The sequence below is a fragment of the Lissotriton vulgaris genome, chromosome 7, assembly GCF_964263255.1.
Source record: "Lissotriton vulgaris chromosome 7, aLisVul1.2, whole genome shotgun sequence".
NCBI lineage: Eukaryota > Metazoa > Chordata > Amphibia > Caudata > Salamandridae > Lissotriton > Lissotriton vulgaris.
This window is the reverse complement of record NC_141695.1, coordinates 659,776,030-659,799,073: the sequence shown is the minus strand read 5'-3', so window position 1 is coordinate 659,799,073 and position 23,044 is coordinate 659,776,030. Positions and strand designations below refer to the sequence as shown.

Sequence of the window (23,044 nt, the reverse complement as noted above, 5' to 3'; positions counted from 1 at the left end):
TTAGAAATGAACGTTTAAGACCTGCAGCAAAAATCTAAAGCAAACAGGAATCAGCTTGAAATATAGAATCTGGAGTGTCTTCTGTTGAATGAACTGCTTCTATGTTTTGTTTCTGTGTAAGCCTTTTTATACTTTCGTGATGCTAGTAAATGCATGCTAATACTGCTCCCTTACTTCTGCCCATAAATTAATTTACCCCAGCCATATCTGTTGGCCAGCTCTAAACAGACTACTTGAATATTTCTTTGTATAATATATAGCCAGCAGCTTGTCAGCGGCCTACAAATCTCCTTCCCGCAAACCACTTCCCCACAAGTTGATTTTGAATCAAAATAATGACTGCTTTTTTCTTTGTACTCAACGGACCCTTTACAGCATTTATCTTCATAACATGACTTGTAAATAAGTCAGTACTTCAAATAATGTATATTTAAAGCGTTATTTTGTATTTACCTAAATCCAGAAAACTGAGAGCAAACTTTGACCGTCGGAACCAGAGATAAACCTGTATTCACAATGACACTTGTGTGGCACTTTTGCATCACTTCTAGTGAAAGAGGTTGAGGTTAGAATTTGATCTGACATAGCCTTTTATAGTTAATTAATATATTTTTGTAAAGGCTTTCAGTTAACGAGCACTCCTGGCAAGCATTCCTAATGAAGTTACAAATTCACTAAGGAACTGCTGGGTAAAATTAGTTGATCCCTCACGCCAATCCTTGCCACAATTACATTTTCAGTTATCGGTATTGAGGAAGGTTTCAAAGCTCGCTATTCCTGGTCTTGGTCCTACTTGCATTGAGCTATGGAAAACCTTACATCTGGAAGTAAATTTCAATTATAATTCCTCTCGCCTAATTGATAAAACTGAGATTTCTTATGAGATTAACCATTATTTTTTTAGTATGTTTTTCCAAGGCATGGTAATCTTTTTTTAGGAACTTTCCATTACAGGCAGACATTTCCATTCTTCTATGAATCACATGATTAAAATTGGAATCAAACCAGACCTTTGCATAAAGCTTAACTAATTGCAAATTTATTTTTGTCATGCCATCGCTTACCCATGAAGCAGAGGTTTGTTACAACTGCCTCTCTCAAACAACTCCTACAATGTAGCGTATTTGAATATCAAACATGATATAGATATAATACTATTCTGCATCACTGTCACGCCATCAAAAGCTATTCACTACAGATCCAACACATCCCAGGTCCCCTTCACTGCCTCCTAAAAAGGACCTCTGATGCACCAAAATGATTTCTTTACCAAAGATTGGATGGGATGGCAGCTTTAAATTCATGCTGTACATTTCTTGTTTAGGCTACTGGACTCGGAGGTACACCTGTATCTGGTCACAGTTCTGACCAAATTGAAGCAATGGAACCTGTCAAAGACCGAATAATTAAAGTCACTTTTAACGCAGATGTTCACGCAAGCCTGCAATGGAATTTTAGACCCCAGCAAAGTGAGATATACGTAAGTTGCAGAATGATTTACTGTTTCATTGAATGCAAATGCATGTACAGTCTTTTTTTTGTGAATGGATTTTCTTTTGCTGATTGTCTGATTCCAATTAAATCGCTGAATCTAATAATAAATGATTTGATTCTTCTGTCTTTTTTTCCCAAAATTGAAAACAAATGCAACAGTAAGTGTGCCATACTCTTTGAAAGGGCACGGTTATTCTCTGACCTGATGTGATGTGGGCACATCAGTCAGCTAGAAGTTTTTCTGCCGACTGCAGCTCAGACGAGTGCTACTTCTCTACCTTTCTTCTAGAACAAGCACTGGCGTTGCCAATAGGTCTCGCAGTAGGAACGTTGGAGCTATTACAATTGCAAATAACAATGCCTTTTATTTTTGTTTTCATTTTAAAAACATAAAGGGCTTTGTCATTTACAAAACCAATAGCTCCAACTTTCCTACTGCGAGACCTATTGGCAACGCCAGCGCCTGTTTCAGTTGGTTCTAGGGGCACCAAATTGGGTCTGAAATGTCTGTGCCAGTTTCTCTTGTTCTGATTTCACTAAATTTTTTATTTGTTCATTTTTTAGATCAGAATCTTAAACATATATAGTGATTGGTTTACCAACAAAGTCGTAAATCTGCACCCCTAGAAGTACTCTTGGAATGGATCCACATTTACAACTTTTTGCAATTCTCAAACATTGGCAGAGGTAGGCTTAGAAAGCTGTACTTGTCTCAGGTTTCCAGGCACAGAACTGGCAATCAAACACCTAAAAGGTGATGGGATGAATGTTTACAAATAGTCTAACCAGTGGCAAGCATTCAGGGTAGCATTCCAAACCAACGTTTTTAGCCCACTGTGCCACTCAAGACAGAGGCGCACCTAATAAAAATCAGTACTGACCCTGTTCCCCGTGGAAACAATCTACCCAGACTCCTGGACATCCCACCCCTCCACCCTGAAGGCCAATTCAGTTTAAGTTAGGAAATGTGTGATTCGAACATCCTGATTATCGATGACTATGTTCCGCCCCGGTGGATGATTTCCATCCTCTGTTGACAACAAAGGGCCTTAAACTGTATTTCTTTTGGCTAAAAGTACTTGTGTAAGGCATAAAAATGCAGTTCCTTCTGCTAACCCTTATGAGCAGGTGAGCAGCTCTCTCGCCATTCTAGACCCAATGTAGTCCGTGTACCAAAATTCCTGGAAGTCCCTGCAATTGGAAGCTTATGAGGCCCAGCTTGAAAGACAACTCTGCACCAACCAGATGTAAATGGTGGGGGATGAGAACAATGGGAAGATGTCAAGCATTGATTCAGGTGGCCAAAGCAAGAGCTGCTTTGTGAGGCGGTAGAGAAATGAGTCATGGAAAGGCTGTGGCCAGGAGAGGACTTTCTTTTAAGGCAGGAAAGGACCCGTTCTCAGTACTGTTCATACTCATTGTTCATACTCATTGCACAACGACACTAATGCTATTTTGCTAATCAGTTGAAATTTACTGTAACATGTAAATTGGTGAAAAGTATTATTTAGGAGTACTATGTAATTAGAAGATGTGCGTTCTTTCCATTTGTTTGGATTGTTTATCATTGCCGTACTCACTTCATGTTAATATACTGCTACCGTAAGCATCTCTAGAGAACAGCTGTACATGGACGAATGCCTTTGTATTAGCCCAACTGCGAGTTTTCTATTTCTTGAAGTCTCCACGGGGAAAATATGTTTACCTTTGCAAAAATGCCTTCCTCTACACCCATAAAAAAAATACTTCTGCCCATAAGAGGAGTAAATTACTATTTCTAGTATTCAAGTGGGTCCAACAAGAAAAAACCCTAAAACAAAACACCTCTTTAAAACATGTTAGAATGTTTCCAGACTTTCAAGGCATTTCCCACTCTGGAATGACCATTCATCCTCCCTGGGAAAACATTCAGTACCACAAAATGTTACTCGATACTGAGGGAAACATGTTGTGTGAGCAAATGTATCCTTCGTTACTCCAGTATAACAAGCACTGGCAAAGCCAACACGTTTGGCCTACACCAGATCTATTGGCTTTCTCTGTTTTTTTTTTAGACGTGCGCTGTCTCACGGAAAGTATGAAAAACAATCTATTTGCTCGTGTATGCAGATCTTGCACACGCAAATAGCGTTGAGAACCAGGTCCTGAGTTCAAAGATTTATTACATTTCAGCAGCTAATATCCGTGGACCACTAGGGCTAACTAGTTTAGGAGACCCAGCTAAAGATGAGTTGGGGAGCCTATTGCACACGAAGCACGGCTACTTAAAGTGCAGCAAGATACAGGGGCACAGGGAGGTGGGCCATGAGGGGTAAACTGCATTCTATTTATAACCAACTGAAATTCGAGAAGGAATGTTCGTGGCTTGCATTGAGGCCCAGGGTACCCAGAGAACTCCATGGCTTTTAAGGGAACGTCAGGTGGTCGATCAACGAACAGCATGCGTATGAGAAGAGTTGCCCTGTAGAGGCCGAGTGAGAACAGGCCGAGAGACTCTGTCAGAGGAGCTCGCAGACCAAAATTAGATTTATTTCGATCAGCTAACAATATGCCAAGTCAGAGGTAAATGGAAAGATAAGTAAAACGTCAATAGCAGCTGCAGAAGCAGAGAGACCGTAAACCAGACTTACAAACCAATTTCTTGATCTTTACTAAACTAGAGAGATTCTGCAAATAATTACCTTTTATGCAGCATAAGTTCACGTTCTGCGAAGCCACCTCGGAAAACTATAAAATACAATCCAACTATGCATCTTAATGTTTCAAGACACTCAGCTAAAGAGTATGTAGAATGACGAAGAATGTGTTTTTTAATGCTAACAATGCCATGTCATAATAAAATGTTATGTACTGCAGACATAGATATTTAAAGTTATATTTAAACAGCATAGGTTAGTGAGAGGCACTGCAAGAGCATATCCGTTGATCACACAATTGTTTCCATACGATTAACTCTCACTTGCCAGATATTGTCAGAATACAAAGACAGAAAAAAAAATTTAAAGACATTTCAATAATTAAAGTAAATTAAGGTACAATATTGCAGTGGAATACTACCTAATCTCAAAGTCTTCGGGCTGCTAGTTTCATTCATAACAAGACGTAGGGAAGGCAGAGAAGGGGAGGGGGGAGGAGAAATGCGACACGGCGGGCATTGGAGGGGGCCGAGCGGCAATGAGGGTGTGAAGCAGCAGGGGCCTGGGGGAAGCTGGCTGGGGAGGGGGAGGAGAAATGAACAGATGTCCGTGTGGTGTGGGAGGAGTGCCTGATGCGCGTGCTTGTTTGTTCACGTGATTCACGTGAACTTCAAGAAAACCGCAGCAGAAAGCCCTTGGTTTGACGAGGATTTTGGCTACTTGAATTCTCGCTCCCTCAATGCGCTTGCGCGCATTGTAGATCACGAGACCTAAAAAGGGGGCAACCAAGTAACCCAGGGACCTGGGATGGACAATTATTCTACAATAAACTGGTCCTATAGGGGAAGTGTAGCCCTTGATTTCCACAGCAATAATATCACTATAGGTATAGAAAAAGCTCTCAAATGATTGTTTGTTATACTTTTAGTGCATTTATTTATACATATCATTTAAGGAATTTAGAAATATATGAATCTATTTGAACAGTAGAATGTTATACTTGTACAAGGTTCTCCTAAAAGGTGACGGCGCAGTGAAGTATATATATGTTGCATAAAAAGTGTATTTGTGCTATGTACAGAAATATATGTATTCATATATACATAAATACATGTATATATACACACATGTGGCTGATGGGGAAAATAAAATGTTCAAAGTTAACACCTGTAAAACGAGTGTTGATATCCACAATCCGATTCTTAAAAACACATTCCACATAGGTTATTCATCAACCTTTTGACCCCTGAGCGCAGGTATTTTAAGCAGGGTCCTCATCAGTACCCAAAATATGTAACGGAGACACCAAAGGATTGGGACAGAAAGTCCCACAATCGAGTGAATGTCAGACAATATATCCTGGAACAACTTCAAAGTGAATATTGGCATGCATATTAAAAGCGCGCCAAAAATGCTTCCACAGTGCAAAGCCCGATATACTGGCCGATGAATTTGTCATCTGAAAGATAGAAGCCTTTAGTCGCGAGACGCTTCGTATTCAGTTTCTATAAATGATAAAGTGATTGGCCCCCAAAACGCCCGCTCTACCTGCACATTTTTATTGTATCCCTGAACTTAGTCCATTTGTGAAAAAAATTCAGATATTTACATTTCTTATACTATATCAGGGGGAACTGTAGGTTATAGGAAAGTCGTCATCCCCTATTTGTCTGATGTGTCAGGATGAGAAAGAGAACGTATTACATTTGGTATGGAATTTCTGACTGGTTCAGAGATACTGGGGATCAGTGCTGAGGGGCAGGTCTGAAGTCACAAGACAAGACACACCATTTCCCTGAACCCAGGCATCACATTACACATTTACTAGTTGAGCAGCATATATGAAGGCTTTTTTTGGCCCAGGGCTTTTTATAGCTAACAGAGATATCACACAAAACTGGAGAGCACCAGTAGCTCCATCTATGTCTAAATTCAGAGCGGGCGTGACCATTGTACGTTATTGAAGGCGCAAGTACATGATGAGCAAGGTTGCATGCAAAAACATGGGCATATTTGGGTGTTGTGGATGGAACTAAACTAACGACTCCTCTTTGGAATTATGATGCTGTACTGCTTGTGTAACAATAAAGGTGGGCTTATAACAAAAACATTTGATAAAACTATCGTACAATGCTGCACTGCTTTTCCATGGTTGTTCTTAATATAAATGCTAATAAAAAAGGTTTTTTAATTTGTTTATGAAACAAATGATATGGTATTGGCCTCTTTTACCTCCTGTAACAAACAATGCCCACCAGATGCAACCACTGCTTCCTATGACATGGGCAGTAAATTTAGGAGGCATGATCACTGCAGTTTTTCATCTTCTTTTCTTATTTACATAAGTGGAAATCCAAATAGAGAATTAAGGAGTTTGAGGAGTAACGTTAGGACAATTTGAGATAAGCCAAGAAAGCAAGGCTTTGAAATCACACGTGAGTTCAATTGTTCTGTTTTGTACTTTAGGTGCCAGATGTCCATGTTTCAATTATTGATTTTAAAGAAAGGAGTCTAGGAATTAAGCCATACAGTTCTCTTCCTGAAAACCCCTTATGCATTTCTTTCTATATGGTAGATTCCACACTGTAGAGCTGGCACTGACATTTAGGCTTAAACAATAATATGATTGTGTTTTCATTCTTTCTTGCTCTGTAGTCCAAGAACCACACGAACATCACATCTAGTCATTTACTATGACATTGAGGGGCCTCAGTAACTTGGGCCTCTTTCCGCTAAGACAACACTCTTTTCCTAATCTTATAAATCTATCCAACCTGCTCAGAACACAGCATTATTTTAGTAAATTAAAATTGATGCCACATTTGGGTTGTCCCCAACAAAGGTGGAAGCCGAAAGATCACATTCCTGGCTGCAGATTTGGCTGCTGTCATCTAGAATTGGCTTTACACTGTTTATACACATGCACTGAATTCAAAGAGGGTATAATTTGACTTCTTAAACCTCTTTTTATTGTGGTGAACATTAGAGCCTGCGATTACGCCATGATTGTATGTTTAGATGGTTCCAACATTCAGTTAAACTATAGGTTCGTTAAATGCTTCACCACATTCGAAAATAAACAGTATGGGGCATTCTAGTAGAATTCATTTTTATTGTGTTTTAACTTTTGTGTGATTTTGTGATGTTGTAATGATTTTTATTAATCGAACATTACATTCTTACTTGCCTTAATAGTAGAGTCTTGTGGCTAGTGCAGTTTATCTTATATGTCCGATTAACATTAATCAGATTTCTCTTAAATATTATAACTTTATTTTAAAGTGGTTATTTTTTTTTGTTGCACAGATAGTACAATTTCTTTCAATGTGGGGCTGTATTGCTTCATAAAGAGACTGTCACTGATTGCATGATTGGTTGGGCCAGTCTTTCTAGACTATTGTTTTTCCGAAACATTATACATAATATATAAGAAAGAAGGCGCTTTTGGTCAGCGCGCTTCATTCATAGGTCTGGTAATTATCACTCACATTTTGCTTCTACCAACCTCCGCATACGGTAAGGGGCAATGAGGCAACCTATTGTACCATTTTCAGTTATTGCATGACGCCTATGCACATTGTTCACATCTACGTAAAATATTTTCTATCTCTTCAGATGCAAAGCTGGTTCTAAATGTGCTTTTTTAGGTCTCGTCCTATGCAACGCCCATGCGTTGCATAGTAGGGGACCTAATGCCATCGGCAGAGCTTTTGCAGCAAAGAAGTGCACGTGTTGCATTGCTTGCAATGCAACGCGTTCACATCTTGCCGATTTCCTTTCGGGAGTGCGCGGCGCCATTTGGTGGCGCCATATGGTCGCACGCTACAGAAAGGAAATCGCCCATGCCCCCGCCCCCTGCTGCCAGCCTGCCACTTTCACCGCCGTGCGGCGCGGCCAATGTCTGCCATGCGGAGTGCGCGCGCGCCTCCTCCTGCTGCCGACAGACCTTCCGTGCTTGTCTAAGCATGTAATTGATTTTAAGTTAGTTTTGTAATGTTCGACCTTCATTAATATTTCTAATGTGTTTTGATTTCGTTTTTTATCACTCTACACACGTTAACTGTATAAATACATAAATAGCACTCAAAAATCTGCTGAAACATTTTGCGCGTCTAAATATTTAAAACTTTAATATTGCATGTGTGCGTCAGTGCATGTATTTCTAATTGTATCATTTGTTTATTTTTCGAGGGAACCACCAGACCTCATTTATACACCTTATCTCAAGTACATGATTGTAGGTAGAACTTCCCAAGACCCTCCCTTTTCTGGATTCATATGACATGCCTGTAACAATCCTACGTTTTAGCTCAATATTTATATCGGAATCTAAGCGGCGGGGGTGGGGTGGGGCTTCTTTCGGCCAGCCCCCTTCCTCCATTGGTACCTTTTCTGTGCCCACCACAGGATGCGGTGTGGGGGAGCGGGTCAGCCTCCATCAGTCACTGGCACTGCCCAGTGAGTGACAGCATGTGCTCTGTGCGCCATGTGACCGTCGGCACATTACGTGCTGCACTTCACTGCACTGCTGCGGGACAACGTTGCTTTTTGTTAAATTTTCCCTTTACGTGCTTCACATCCGTAGCTCTATAGCTGCTGAAGCTTGTGGTGTCCCACGCACATGTAAGCTCGGGCCAGGGAGGGTGCCTTTACCCAGAGGCCTCCAGGACCCGCTGCCCCGCCATCCCAGTGTTTATTAGGGTCTCAGAAGCGGATATTACAGCAGTGATAATCATGTTAGTATTTGGGAGCAGGACTGCTCCTCTGGAGGGGTGAACCTTTCAAAGGATGCTACAGAATTCTTCTCGGCCCGGATTTTATTCCTGGAATCCACAGAAAAGCTTCCTCTCCGGACTTGTTGAGTGGTTTATGAGCATGAAAATATATAAGCAAAAAGTGTGTCTCTACACACTGATGTATTAAAAAAATGCAACCATCGCTTTTTAATAAAACAAAACAAAAAAAACAGTTGTTAGTCATCGTCGAGAAACATACTTATTTCTTTTGATCAATATATTTCGTGAACATGGCCTTTCATTGCACTCATTTATTTCTTAAATAGACAAAATTGGTCACAAAATGATTTATCAAATGCAGTTGTGAGTCGACTAGAGCGGAGTTTAGGAGAGTGGAGCACAGCGGATTCTATTAGAGTAGCATGGAGGGGTGTGTATCAGAGTGAAGAGGACACAATAAGGAGTCAGCCGTGTACAATCGCTATGAAGTACAAGCTACCGGAACTCTGCCCCCAAACACAAAATGCAAAACAAGCATTTGCAATGCAATAGGTCTCTCATTATCAAAGTTTGAGCTATTGGTGCTGCATTATTTAGCAATGCCAATAGCTCAAACTTTAATAATGCGTGAGCTAATGCATTGCAAATACTTGTTTGTATTCACTTTAAATAATGGCTCTTTATTTTTCCTTCACTCCTTTCAAAGTTGATGCTATTACACGTATAAGTAACATTATAACATTGTCGCTGCCTGTGATTTGAGTAGTTGGTTAGGCAGCCATTTATTTGTGCCTCCTTCACAAATAATCACATTAATGAATTCATGACCCAACAGAATGGCTTGTCTAAAAATAGGTCTACTAAAGCAGCTGCATCATTGAATGCTTTTAAATTGTACATTTTGTATTGCAAGTATAACACAGCCATGTTCATGTGATGGTACATATTCTATTTTTTACTGTTTAGTTTTCGCCTACACAGTGCTTGCAAAATCTATTGTAATGAAAACAAGAACATTTTAAAAAGGGGCTTAGAACCCGCTCATTCCTTACCTTTACTTACCGTGTCACTCATTTCCTTGCTTCCTATTGGTCAGTTGCTCCTACTGGCTTTCAGCTTTTCTTGGACTTCTGAATCTTAGTCAATGCCGTGGAGAATGGACCAAGTACTGCTTCATGTGGCCTGTGTCATTCCACTGGCTAAAGGTACTGTGAGTGCACAAATCTCATAAAATATTTATGAACAGCTTCACCTTGAAATTTACTAGAAAATCTCCAATTTCCATGCCAATTTCTTCTTCAGGTCAATGCCAAATACTTATAGTATTTAATGTTCAGTCAGTGATGAGAGGTTTGGTGAAGTTTAAAGTTTAATTTTTTCATTAAGAAATTTGTCTGTATGTTTGTTTTATTTAGGTTAGTCAAATAAGTATTTTTATTGCAATATGGCGATGACGTAACATAATGAACACAGTGGTGACCGAATCCTCGCACTCGTATTTGTGTTGAAATTCAAATCTTGTGAATTAAATGTATGTTGGTGCTCAATGAGATCTCCCTTCTGGGTCGTGGGAGCCAAGTAACAACTGACAGTAGCGCTATTCCTGCAGGGAACGACGTCCTCATTAAGCACTCAAAAATAATGTTCCTTAGGACAGTGTTTTGTTCCTTTCAATAAAGTTTTATTCAGAAATTTCAATTGTTTAGTAAATCATAAATTCTTCAATATTGTAGTCATCTTTACAAATCAAAATCAAACGCCCAATGCATTTCGGGCAATGTGCCCTTCTTCAGGGGCATGGTATTCTGTTGAGGACAAAACACAACTGTAATACAATCATTTGAACAAATGTATGCAAAACAAATGATTTTGAATCATTTTAAGTCGAGTCTCTCTCTTAGAGTACCTTATATCCCTTCCTGATATAATACGTACAGTTCAAGCACAATCTCTGTAGACCCATGAGTGAAAAATCAACATAAAGGTTGGCGTGAAGGGCATATTAATGAGTGAACCAGTCATGTGGCACAGTCAAGCTTAATACATTGCTGTGGGTTCATTGTGTGAAACAAGCGGTACATCGATTTTAATACCTGGATTGTAGAACGTCACATCGGCTAAATGGAGTTTCAATGGTAGCCGGTAAGAAAACATGTGAATAACCTGTAATACATACGTAACCATAGTTCAGAACTGAAAAGGTTGAAGCGTAACAAAATCGTGAATTCGAATGAAAAACTTACGCACCGATGTCAATAAACAGCACGAAGCTTGCAGTGTGCTTTTGAAATTAGTCGAATCGTTATCCTAAAACATAAGTAAGACGGAGTGTTGGGTTGCGGTATGTGAACAAGTATAGCGCACACATAGCGTGTTGCTTGTAGTCACCCATCATTATGCTTAGAGAAGCTTACCGTAGTAGCAACGGATTCCAAAATGACGGTGCCGCCGGTATCCTGAAAGGTCCCGAACGACGATGAAGACGCGGGAAATGAACGTATTACAAGAAGGAACTTCCTTTGTGTCTACTTTTCACTCCAACCTACTAGACACACAAATCTGCATATACAAATTTATGAGGGTATTATGGTTACGACATTTCTTTTCAAACGTCATCCCAATCACTGAAGACACCCTTATGGGTCTTAGGAGCAAAAGCAAATACATTTCTCCGGTAAGCCACAAGGTGCTTGATGCCTTTGAAAAAATCATCCACAAAGAAGTTGAAAAAGTTTACAAACAACCAAAATCTAAGATCAGTAACCTATCTAAAACTGAGCAGAATATTCTCAAGAATTTGTCCAACAACTCTGAAATTACATTCCACCAAGCGGACAAGGGAGGAGCCCTCGTTATCATGGACGTTGAATTTTACAATGAGCGAGTTAATGAACATGTAAATGACAGTAACACCTACTACAAAGTGGATCAAAATCCTACCAAACAATTTATGGAAATACTGGCAAATCTCATTGATAAAACTGTGGAAATGGGGGTTATCGGACTGAAAGAGAAACAATATCTCATCAAAATGAATCCATCCACACCTTACATATATATGCTACCTAAGGTGCATAAACACCCGACGCACCCACCTTGCAGGCCTATTGTTTCAACAATAATTTCCATTCATGAACCCATTGGACATTACCTTGACAAACACTTGCACCCATTAGTACAATCAATGACTACTTACATAAAGGACACCACGCACTTCCTTACCATTTTGGAGAACCACAAATCACAGTTCACTAATGACATGCTTCTATGCACAATTGATGTGCAAGCTTTATATACGTCAATCCCCCATAATTTGGGACTGGATGCTACTGCCTCATTCTTAATGACATCAGACATGGAGGAAGTATTGAAAGTATTCATTAGGGAACTACTGAACTTCATACTATACCATAGTTATTTTACATGGGAAGATCAATACTTTATTCAAAGCTCTGGAACATCTATGGGCAATTGCGCCGCGCCGGCGTATGCAAATTTGTTTATGTACCGGGTTGAGCTGGATAACATCTTGAATAAGGAGTGCTGGACAGAGAATCTTGTCCTTCACAGGAGATACATTGACAACATATTCATCCTTTGGAAAGGTACACAACCTGAACTGTTGCACGCAATAGAAGGCCTTAATCATGTAAATGATCGAATAAAATTTACACACAACATACAAAAGACAAATATCATTTTTGGATGTACAAATCACAAAAAATGATGGGAAATTGGACACTAGTGTTTTCACAAAAGCCACAGACCGCAACAATTTGTTGCACTTCCACAGCTTTCACCAACCCTCACTCAAGAGACATTTGCCGTACTCTCAACTATTAAGAATAAAATGGATTTCTTCCACTGACGAATTGTAACATTACTTCATGTACTTTGAGGTTGTGCTTCCTAAAAATCCTGACAGTCTTCACACACACTATGACTTTCTGACTATTATCTTTGACAGTAGAGTATTGCGTTTATACTCTCTGAGTACAATTTGCTGACTTAAATCGACCTGTGCCTTTAATCATTTTTGATCAGTAACATATAATTGCAAATACACGATTTTTGCTACACTCCGCTTTTATCGAGCTACGCCATCTTGGATGGTGCACTCTTCTCCACGAAACAGTCCATTGTTCATGTTTGTGACTTGCAAGCCTCGCTTGTTGACAGGAACTTCCGGGTTAAATATAGCAGTTCCGCGGGTTCCTTTTTACCCACGTCTTCACCGTCGTTCGGGACCTTTCAGGATACCGGCGGTACCTTCACTTTGAAATCCGTTTGTACTACGGTAAGCTTCTCTAAGCATAACGATGGGCGACTACAAGAACACGCTATGTGTGTGCTATACTTGTTCACATACCGCAACCCAACACGCCGTCTTACTTATGTTTTAGGATAACGATTTGACTAATTTCAAAAGCACACTACAAGCTTCGTGCTGTTTATTGACATCGGTACGTAAGTTTTTCATTCGAATTCACGATTTTGGTACGCTTCAACCTTTTCAGTTCTGAACTATGGTTACATATGTTTTACAGGTTATTCACATGTTTTCTTACCGGCTACCATTGAAACTCCATTTAGCCGATGTGACGTTCTACAATCCAGGTATTAAAATCGATGTACCGTTTGTTTCACACAATTAACCCACAGCAATGTATTAAGCTTGACCGTGCCACATGACTGGTTCACTCATTAATATGCCCTTCACGCCAACCTTTATGTTGATTTTTCACTCATGGGTCTACGGAGATTGTGCTTGAGCTGTAAGTATTATATCAGGAAGGGATATAAGGTACTCTAAGAGAGAGACTCGATGTAAAATGATTAAAAATAATTTGTTTTGCATACATTTGTTCAAATGATCGTATTACAGTTGTTTTGTTCTCAACAGAATACTATGCTCCTGAAGAAGGGCACATTGCCCGAAATGCATTGGGCGTTTGATTTTGATTTGTAAAGATGACTACAATATTGAAGAATTTATGATTTACTAAACAATTGAAATTTCTGAATAAAACGTTATTGAAAGGAACAAAACACTGTCCTAAGGAACATTATTTTTGAGTGCTTAATGAGGAGGTCGTTCCCTGCAGGAATAGCGCTACTGTCAGTTGACGTAACATAATACATTAAAAACCCTCAAACAAACTTGCAGCCGGTATTGCGCGAGATAACAAAACGTGGCGGTCTGTCAAGCATACAAATAAACTGGAAAAAGTCCACGCTATATCCACTGACTGAAGGCACAATTCCATTCGAAGTAGACTATCCACCTAGCTGGTCAGATGGTCCTATTAAATATCTTGGAATCTGGCTAAGCAGTGATATCCAGGAAGCGTGGAATATGAACCTGGGTCATGCCATTACGTGGTTTGGTTGGGAAAATTATAATTTTGTCTAAACTTCCACTATCACTTGCGGGAAGGATAGCTGGTGCCAAAACGGTTGTCCTCCCCAAGTTTCTCTTTATTTTTGTAAACGTCCCGCTTCTACTGACGCAGGCATTTTTTACTAGACTTCGCTTGTTGCTGACTTCATTGGTGTGGTCGGGAGGATAGGCCAGGATTGCTTGGGAAGCATTGACACTCCAACAGAGTAAGGGAGGAAAGGGAGCACCAGACTTTTCCTTATACGCTTTTTGTGCCCAGGCGCAATTCTTGCACTTTTAGATACATCCGACCCTCTACCAGCTACATGTTGCGGTTGAGTGTGATAGAGTGGAGCCTACTCCGTTAGAGGTGCACTATACCAACCCTATAAGCGCACCCGTCACACAGGTGGTACCACAGTAAGATGGGCTTAGGATAATCTTAGACGTAGGGCAAAAATGCCAACGCTATGTGCCCCATCGGTAATCCTTGCTAAAACTCCATTAATGCCCGCACTTGAAGACCAAGGCGCCATAATAAGGGCCAGGTGATTAAGTATCAACAAGTTCGAGGATTTATACTGGGAGGAGTGATTCCTTGAGCCGCCGGCGCCAACTGACACACCGCCCCCTTCCTTCTTCGATACCCTGCTCTACTACTGCATACGGGCGGTGTGCCGTCAGATGCACAATACATTTACAGACCCCCACCTACTCATCAGGCACTTGAGCGAAAAAGCTAATTACTCTGCTGTACACCTCTATTGAAACACATCACTCTGGGATCACTCTGACACTGAGGGAATACCGAGATACAACCGCACATAACAGAAGAAGAATGGAAATTCTGCTCTGCGCAGTTAGAACAATTGTCTCCCAATTACAAACTCAGGTTAATTAATTTCAAGTTCCTTAATCAATATTACAGAACTCCTATACAATTGTCCCTTATGGGACTCAGGCCTAACGCGAAGTGCTGAAAGGCCATGCAGAACAGGCAACTTTTCTGCATTTGGCCTGGAGTTGCCCTGAGGTGGCGGAATACTGGACAGAAGTATTTAAAACTATAACCGTTATACTCATGATACCTCTTCAGCTTACAGCACTGATTGGGATATTTTGGTACGTGAGGGAGATCCCGGTGTGTGTGCGCAGGTTGTTAGCCATGCTATTATTGTTGCTAAAGTGTAGAATAGCTATGACCTGGGATCGAGCAACCCCGCCCCCTCCCGGATAAAAGACGGGATAGTCGACACCACGTTTTGTCAAGAGCAGCTGGCGGCATTTTGGGAGTTGATGCCTGTGGCATCTAGACCGAAGGATATTTGGGGCCCTTTTGTAAATTGGTTGCAATTAGCGGATACAGACACTTCTGTGCCTGCAGAGGCAGCACCAGACAGGTAAACTTAGGTTTCTTCATACAACATGGCCCATATGAGATGGCCTGAGATATTAGTCCCCTGTGTTAACTGTTTGCACATCCAAAAAGCAACGAAAGAGATATTATCATGAAGTGTTAATCAAGCAAGGACATAATTGTATCACTCTGTGTAAAATATGTCTATATTTGTGTAAACTGTACTTTAAATCTGCTTATACTACCAATAAAAAAAAATAAGTCTGTTTACAGAAATATCAAGAAAATTAGTTTGCTTGCAAAATAACTGCGTGTTCTGTAAAGGAAATAATGCCTATTTTAATCTAAAACTATTTCACTTATCCTAGCCATAACCCATAAACAGTTCCATTGGAAAAGAGCAAGAGAAAGTTTGAAGCAACCGGCTAATAGATATAGGGGGCCAAACTCCCCATAAACAGTAGCTCTGAAAAGTCAGCCGGGTTCCGAAACAGCTACAGTTGCAACCATTAACACTAGTGGAAAGAAATAATCACAGCAGAAGCCTTCATTAGAATGGCGAAAGTCTCCAAAAAAGAGTCAGAATAGCAGAATATCACTGCCAGCCGTAGCTCACAGCACCTTCTGGCAAGAGTAGCACAGTCAAGTGCTAGAGGGCGTGGCAGGGGGCAAAGATGTGCACAGAATACCTTACCTCTCTAACTAGGGACACATACTATATAGAAAAGCACAAAACATGTTGCAACTCTGAATATTGGATCATCTCTAGCCAATGGGAAAGGAACTTCCAATGGTCCGTCATTTTCTGTCTTAATTCCTACGGTGAACGTTTATGTTGACATGTTATTTGAATATTGTTACAGCGTATTACAAAAAGATACATATAGAAAGGTTCTGTTGAGAACCTTTTCAAGCCTACTCTGTTAGCTGTTTAGTGTCCCATTGGGTAACAATGGGCTGCTCTATGAAATGAAACATTAATATCTATCACGTTCTGGTTTGATCATGAGACTCTAATCTATAGCTATGTACTTGTTCATTATAAGCATGTTGCAAAGGTAACTATCTAATTTATGATGAAGTCATATGGTGTGAGGAAGGATAGAAATACCTAGTGCAGCAAGCACATTTCACAATGATTTTAAGTTCTACAGTTCCATTATAACGTGAAATCAGCATTTACAAAAAGGCATTTTTTTTATTGAACAGAAAAGAAGGAGTAACAGAAAATATTGAGGCCTAGCAGTGAAAGAACAACAGAGATGGAAACTTTCTGCAGAAATAAGCAACTGTTTTATCTTTTTACGCTTGTAATAAAGCACACTTTCTCTAACGTTTATATTGACACTTTCTTATCAAGCTAATAATTTACCTACGTTTTTTAACTTCTTCAATCACCTGTCTGATGATTTTATTTATAAGCACATATTCTGTTTCACATGTGAGCCAATTTCAGAGTGCACTTTTAGTCAGTTCAGTCTAGTCTTTTTCTTTTCAAGCACTTGAATTTCAGAGTTCATGTAATTGTCTTTCATAATGCCCCTCAAACCCAGATACTGCTAATGCAATTTCTTTTCCAACATTTCCTTTCTCTTGCAAAATATATACAGCTCAAAAATAGTGCCTAAAGAAATATTAGACAAAGTCCCACTATCACTATTGGCATTAAAATAGCCTTCAATATACCATTTCCTGATGTTCAAAACCAATTTCCAATTTTGATAACCCCCTCTCCAAATTTTTCAAATAAATTTGCTGTTTTCAATTTACGCAATTTTAATGTTCTTTGCGAAACTACCTATTTTTATACTCTTGTCTGGTATGCATGTATGTACAGTAATAAGTTATTTTAAGCATTTTGCATTCTCCAGCCTTTTCTGCGAGTAAGATGTCTAAGGCAAATCAGTCCTGCAAAACCATCGTCCGTATAACAATTAGTTGGCATTGATGCTGGAAAAAGGGTTGCAAGCGGTGCTGCAGCACTCCCAAAATAACCAAGCTGGAGTTCAGAATTTGAACTAACAATTTGGATACCTTCAAATTTTGTTTTTATTTTGTCACATGTTCTACGCTTTAAACATGTTAAATGTCAGGCTATGTCGTTTAGCAAATTACTGTTTATTCTTTTAACATGGAGAGTGTTACTCAATTTTGTATTTTGTTACTGCAAAGTCAGTAGGCTTTGTAAAGTGAACTATGTGGCAATCTAACTGGGATGCAGGAGTGTGCAAAGAAAGACCGTAGGATGTAGTTATTTTTGTCTAATACATAGCAACATATAAATACTTGTAAATGAACTGTACAAATACTTTAGAAAATATCAACAGTTAGGAAAGCTTAAGAGAAGCATATTTCCAGTCCAGGGAGGACCTGGCCTTAGTTCGGGCTGGGCTGTTCCCATTGTGCGCAGGGTCAAGACTGATTTGCATATGGCTGGGCTCAAACTGGAATGGCATGGTGAGCAAAAAAACAATGGAATTATGCACAGTTCTCTGTACTGGGGTGAATGTATGACTGTTGGAAGTGGGGGTCTTTATCCCTCACCGCCGCCACCAAATGCTGGAGGCGGGAGTCCTTTACCCCTCGTTTCAACGTTAGGCTAAGTAAGGACCCCGTCTGAGATAGCCCTGGTCACCATGAGCAGCCATGCTTATCTCCAAGGCACAAGTGTACAATATGTGCAACCACACTCACAGCAACCCAATGATGTCACCACAAATAGATTCCACACAAGTTTTTATAAAATGAGTATAATCTTTATATAAGAAGTTATACGATATGACCACATGATACAAAATCAACATATAAGAATGGGTAGTATTCCTTCCGGTGGGTTGGTAGGTTCTAATCCCATCCACCACTTCTAACCAACAGATAGGCTCACTTCTAACCGTTTCCAAAGGTTAGGCAAGTCATATTGCTAGAATCACATACGTTGCAAAAGAAAAGAAATACTGCAATGCGTAACGATATTCTCGTGTACTGTGCATCAGAGAAACAATGGCAATGTCATGTACTTTGCAAAAGAAGGAATAATGTAATGCGTATCACTACCAGCATGCCCAGTACCAGGAAGAAACAAAGCAATGTGTCACGCTACAATAATGTACTGTGCAATGAAGAAATAATGCACTGCACCACGTTATAATTAGATACTGTGCGATGAAGAAAAAAAGGAATGCATCACGTTACAATGTAATCTGCAAGGGAAAAATAACGCAGTGCGTAGCGCACCAAGCATGTAGTTCATCAGGCACAAATGAGGTCAGGCGTCATACGACAGATCGATGGTTCGTTAGCAGCAATAATGCAAAGTGTAATACAACAGTTTAGGGGCTCCATTAACAGTGACCCCAACATTGCAGGCAGTTGACAGTAAAAAGGTGTGTGTGTGAGCACTTATCAACACATCTTTTTAGTGAAGTATGAATTGCAGGTATTCAGTTGAGATGTGCAGACCGAACTTCCCTCTTGCCCTCTCTTCTCCTAAGATGGTGAGGTGGTTTGAAAGAAAGTACAGTTATTGAAGTGCATACAAGATCAATATGCTATGTTTTGAGTCTGTCTGGAGAACACGGGAAGCTAGCATTACCGGATAATCCTCTGTTGGGTATTTATTAGGGCAAATGTTGACCGGAACTTGCCCCTGGATATTTTAGGCGTGACACATGGGGTATTTTTCTTCACACAACCATAAGCGAATCCCTATCTATATTCTATTTAGCTGCCTCAAAGCATGATGTACTAATCTATTATATTTGTCAGATCATGTAAAGCTCCCCAGCCCTAAATGCATGTTTTTAATTACAAGTGAAATTGGGGCCCCTATTTTCAGCAGGTTTCCATAGCAACCAGTCGTTCTACTAGCACCACCATAATTCCTATGGTATTTTATATCATTCCCATTGATTAACGTTTAGGTAGAAAGTGAGTGCACTTTCCCACACAGATCTTCATTTGTTACACTAGGCAAAAGACAATGGTTCTACAAGTTTAATTAGAAGCATACAAATACTGCTGTGTCGTCTTTCTCATTCCACTGGATAGGAACTTGTAAAAACCATTCTGCAAGCAGTTTCCTACCTCTTGCGTGGCAGGAAATAGAAAACTCTCTCTGGTTATTATAATATGAGCAGTAGGAAGTATGTGACGATTGACCACATGCAATCACTGTTAACCTGTTAAAGGCGTGAAGCAAAGTTACTCATGTTAACCGCAGTCTACCTTAGGCTACCACGTGAATACTTACTAGTTCACAAACTTAAATCCATTCAGTTATTAAACCCCATATATGTTGACATGCACCAAGGCCTGTGCTTCATACAGTTTTATCAATCCTTGAGGAGTAGCATGATCACATTTGACAAGGAATGGTATAATGGACAAACCAGTTAAGGGACAGTTTCTCCTGTGTTGGAGGGGACTTTATTGAGAGTGTGGATGTACCATCTTCAGGAACGAGCTCCCCATCCCTTGAATTGGGAGATCCTCAGTTTAGGTAGAAAAAAGGACGGAATTACATACCAATTGTTTTTACTCCTGACCGCATTCTTCACTTTGCCCACATATTTTGATCCTGGGGTGTATTAGTAGGAGCTTGTGAGTTCTAGGGCTTTGTTGATTGACCTATGCATTTGAAATCGAGGTGTTTTCCTTCCTAGAGCTAGGTCCTATCTTCTCTTTCGTTTGAAGATTGTTGACAAAATTGCCCTATTTGGAGGTTATGGCAAAACATATTTGCTGCAGAGATGTGTGTGCTTGGTCCTGGGTTTAGTAATCTCATGCTGTGTGTGACTTAATGAGGCTTCTGACCTTCAGAAAAAGTATTTCTTCATCATGGCCAGCTGCTTCATTGATCAGCCCATACTTCAACCTGAATTTTTGCTCTTTCTTAGTTCGTTTTTGTAGTAACTCTTAATTTGCCCTAGATTTCGTATGTTTTTTAGACATGGTCCACTATTGCTACGCTTCAGTAACTCTCCCATTTGAGCTCTTTCTAAAAAGTACCAGTATAGTATCTTGACTTCTTGCAAACTGATTTCCACAGATAGATTTTGATCACAACACTTCAACTTCATCCATTCTTCTTATCCCCTGGTTGCTATCGGGTCTAGATTATAGTCTCCCCGATATTCATATTTAGAGCTGTAAACTTATTTATTGGTTACCAATTGATGTAATTCACATCTCTCTATACCTTGAGCTATTTAATGTGAGATCTACTTGGATTTATAGTTGGGCACCTGAAGGGTTACTCTTGTGGGGTACATGCAAATACCTGCCTTTGTCCTCGCTACCGGGACGCAAGTTTCATGGGAAAGCACTTTTGTCGCTTAGAATGCAACACGCGAAGAGTTTAGTGTGTACATGCCTTGAGATGGCAACCAGACCAGCACCTCTCTAAAAACTAAATGGGAGGCTGGGACATCATTTGCTTAAACGTAAACTGTCTTCATAACTCCATGAAGGGAGCCTGGTTCCTTCAGTACTTAAAATGTGAGATATACCGATTTAGAGGAGACCCACATCAATAAGACAGAACGTATTAAATGACGGCAGTCTGAGTTGGGCGGTTAATGCTTTTGCAGGGAACAATAATAACCCAAGAGCGGTGGTGATTCTGTTCCATAGATGAGTCTCCTTCACGCTGTTCAGAGGTAAAAGATCATGAGGGCAGACACTTATTTGTAAATATTCTATTCTGAAACCGCCGTTGTTGATAATAAATACATTGGCCCTGAACAACAATGAACATAACTTTTTCTTCTTTAAATGGGAAATGTTAACTGGTGTTAGACCTGAAATATGTTGGAATGGGGAGGATTTCTGTTATGTTAGAGATTTTATAACGTGCTCAAGTACTGATAAAGTTGTCCTGGTGCTGAAGTGGATGCAAATACAAACAATGCGTTGGAACAAATATGTATCACACAGTAATTCGAAGGAAAACTCAGATTATTCCTTCTGACGAGGTCCACTCTCCAGATTAATCATATATAAATCAGTATCATGAACAAAAGGCAGTTCAAGCAAACGTTTTTTATGTATCTATTATGCAAAGAAAAAGGAAAGGGGAAGAAGGGAATTCTCAAAAAAAAATGCGGATTTCTTTATATATACATATATACACTCATATCATAAACAATTCATTTTTTAAATTTTTTCACAAACATTAATCAAACATCAACATGTACTTATTTACCCAGATGCGTTTTGATTATTTGGGTTACCCCTTTCATATAGCAGCTGGTGCTGAAGTGGGGCTTGGAGCTGACTAGAGCACTGGAAACACTACTGTGAGCATATCCGGGTTTTTAAGAATTTCTGTAAATATTGTTGTTTGCATGTTTTGCATATTGTGACCGGTAGAGTTTCAAAATTTCCGCAGCTGAGGCCACGAAGGTCCTGCCTGTGATACCTATCTGATTAAACTTTGGTATTACCATTAGAGACTCCTCAGTGGGGTGCAGAGTACAATTGGGAGCATACTGAGAATACCTTTTTCTGAGGTAAACAGGTCCAGTATCATAGAAAGCTCTATTAACATGACATAAAGGGGGGTGTGGCCACGGAGGCGACCAAGATGGCCGCCTTTGCTTGAAGCTCCGCTGTCCGGGCAACTTACACACGACATCCTGAGGGCCTGAGGGGTCGTTGACACCGCTCCCCTCATCCATCCTGCAGCGGCGGCGATTTGCTGCCGATTGATTCCAGACTTGGACTCGGGGGTGCCCGGGAGGAGACGTTACGGCGGAGGAGCGGGTCGCCACCCCACCGGCGGCCGCTCTCCCTGCGCCTGGATCGTGGGTTAGTCCTGTGCTGGGGCGCTGCGCCGACGGGCCGGGGCCCGCTTGGGTGCCGGGTGCCTGAGCTCGCCTTCCCCGGTTGTCTGCATCGGGGCTAGCCCGTGCCGGCTCTGAGGTCCTGGGCCGCGCGCTGCCTTGCGGCCTGGTGCGCGGGCCGAGACCAGGGGCTGGAGTAGCGGCTGCCCCGGACGGGGGCGAGTCGGGCACTGGCGCCTACAGTTGGGCCGCCGTGCTGGGGTGGGCGTCCTCCGGTTCTGGGCTGCCACGAGACTGGGAGGCCCGCCTCCCTCCTGCGGTAGCCTCCGGTGCCCGACAGCAGCGCGGAGTGGTGAGGATCCTGAACTTTTGGCGGTTTCCCCGCCATTGGCCGCCATTTTATCTTGTGTTACCACGGCAGTAACGGTAATCGCACTGGCGGCCAGCTACTACTCGTCGACCTTGCCGACAACGCCAGTACTGAAGAGCAGTGCCCAGCCACATGGCTGTTTGCTGTACGCTGCCTGACTGACCCCCTGTTGGTTGCCCGCCTAGATCGCTGCCAAAACCTGCACTACACAGCCTTTCCTGCCCTGCCTGCACGACCTTTGTACCTCGGAGGCTCTCGCTACCGGCTGCCACATTGCCGTTCTCCTTTG

The 23,044-nt window shown here is 40.9% G+C and overlaps 1 protein-coding gene across 2 annotated transcripts in view; it reads left to right on the top strand.

Annotated features, from left to right (window-relative positions):
• Positions 1-23,044, top strand: part of COX11 (cytochrome c oxidase copper chaperone COX11) — a 118,471-nt gene that overhangs the window by 24,814 nt on the left and 70,613 nt on the right. Inside the window, exons 2-3 of one of the 2 annotated variants that reach the window (XM_086930860.1) lie at positions 1,325-1,480; positions 9,963-10,071. In XM_086930860.1, the coding sequence (XP_086786986.1) occupies positions 1,428-1,480; positions 9,963-10,071 (162 nt within the window). In that variant the 5' untranslated portion in view covers positions 1,325-1,427. The remainder of the gene's footprint in view (positions 1-1,324; positions 1,481-9,962; positions 10,072-23,044) is intronic. The other variant, XM_086930859.1, reaches the window with a different exon arrangement.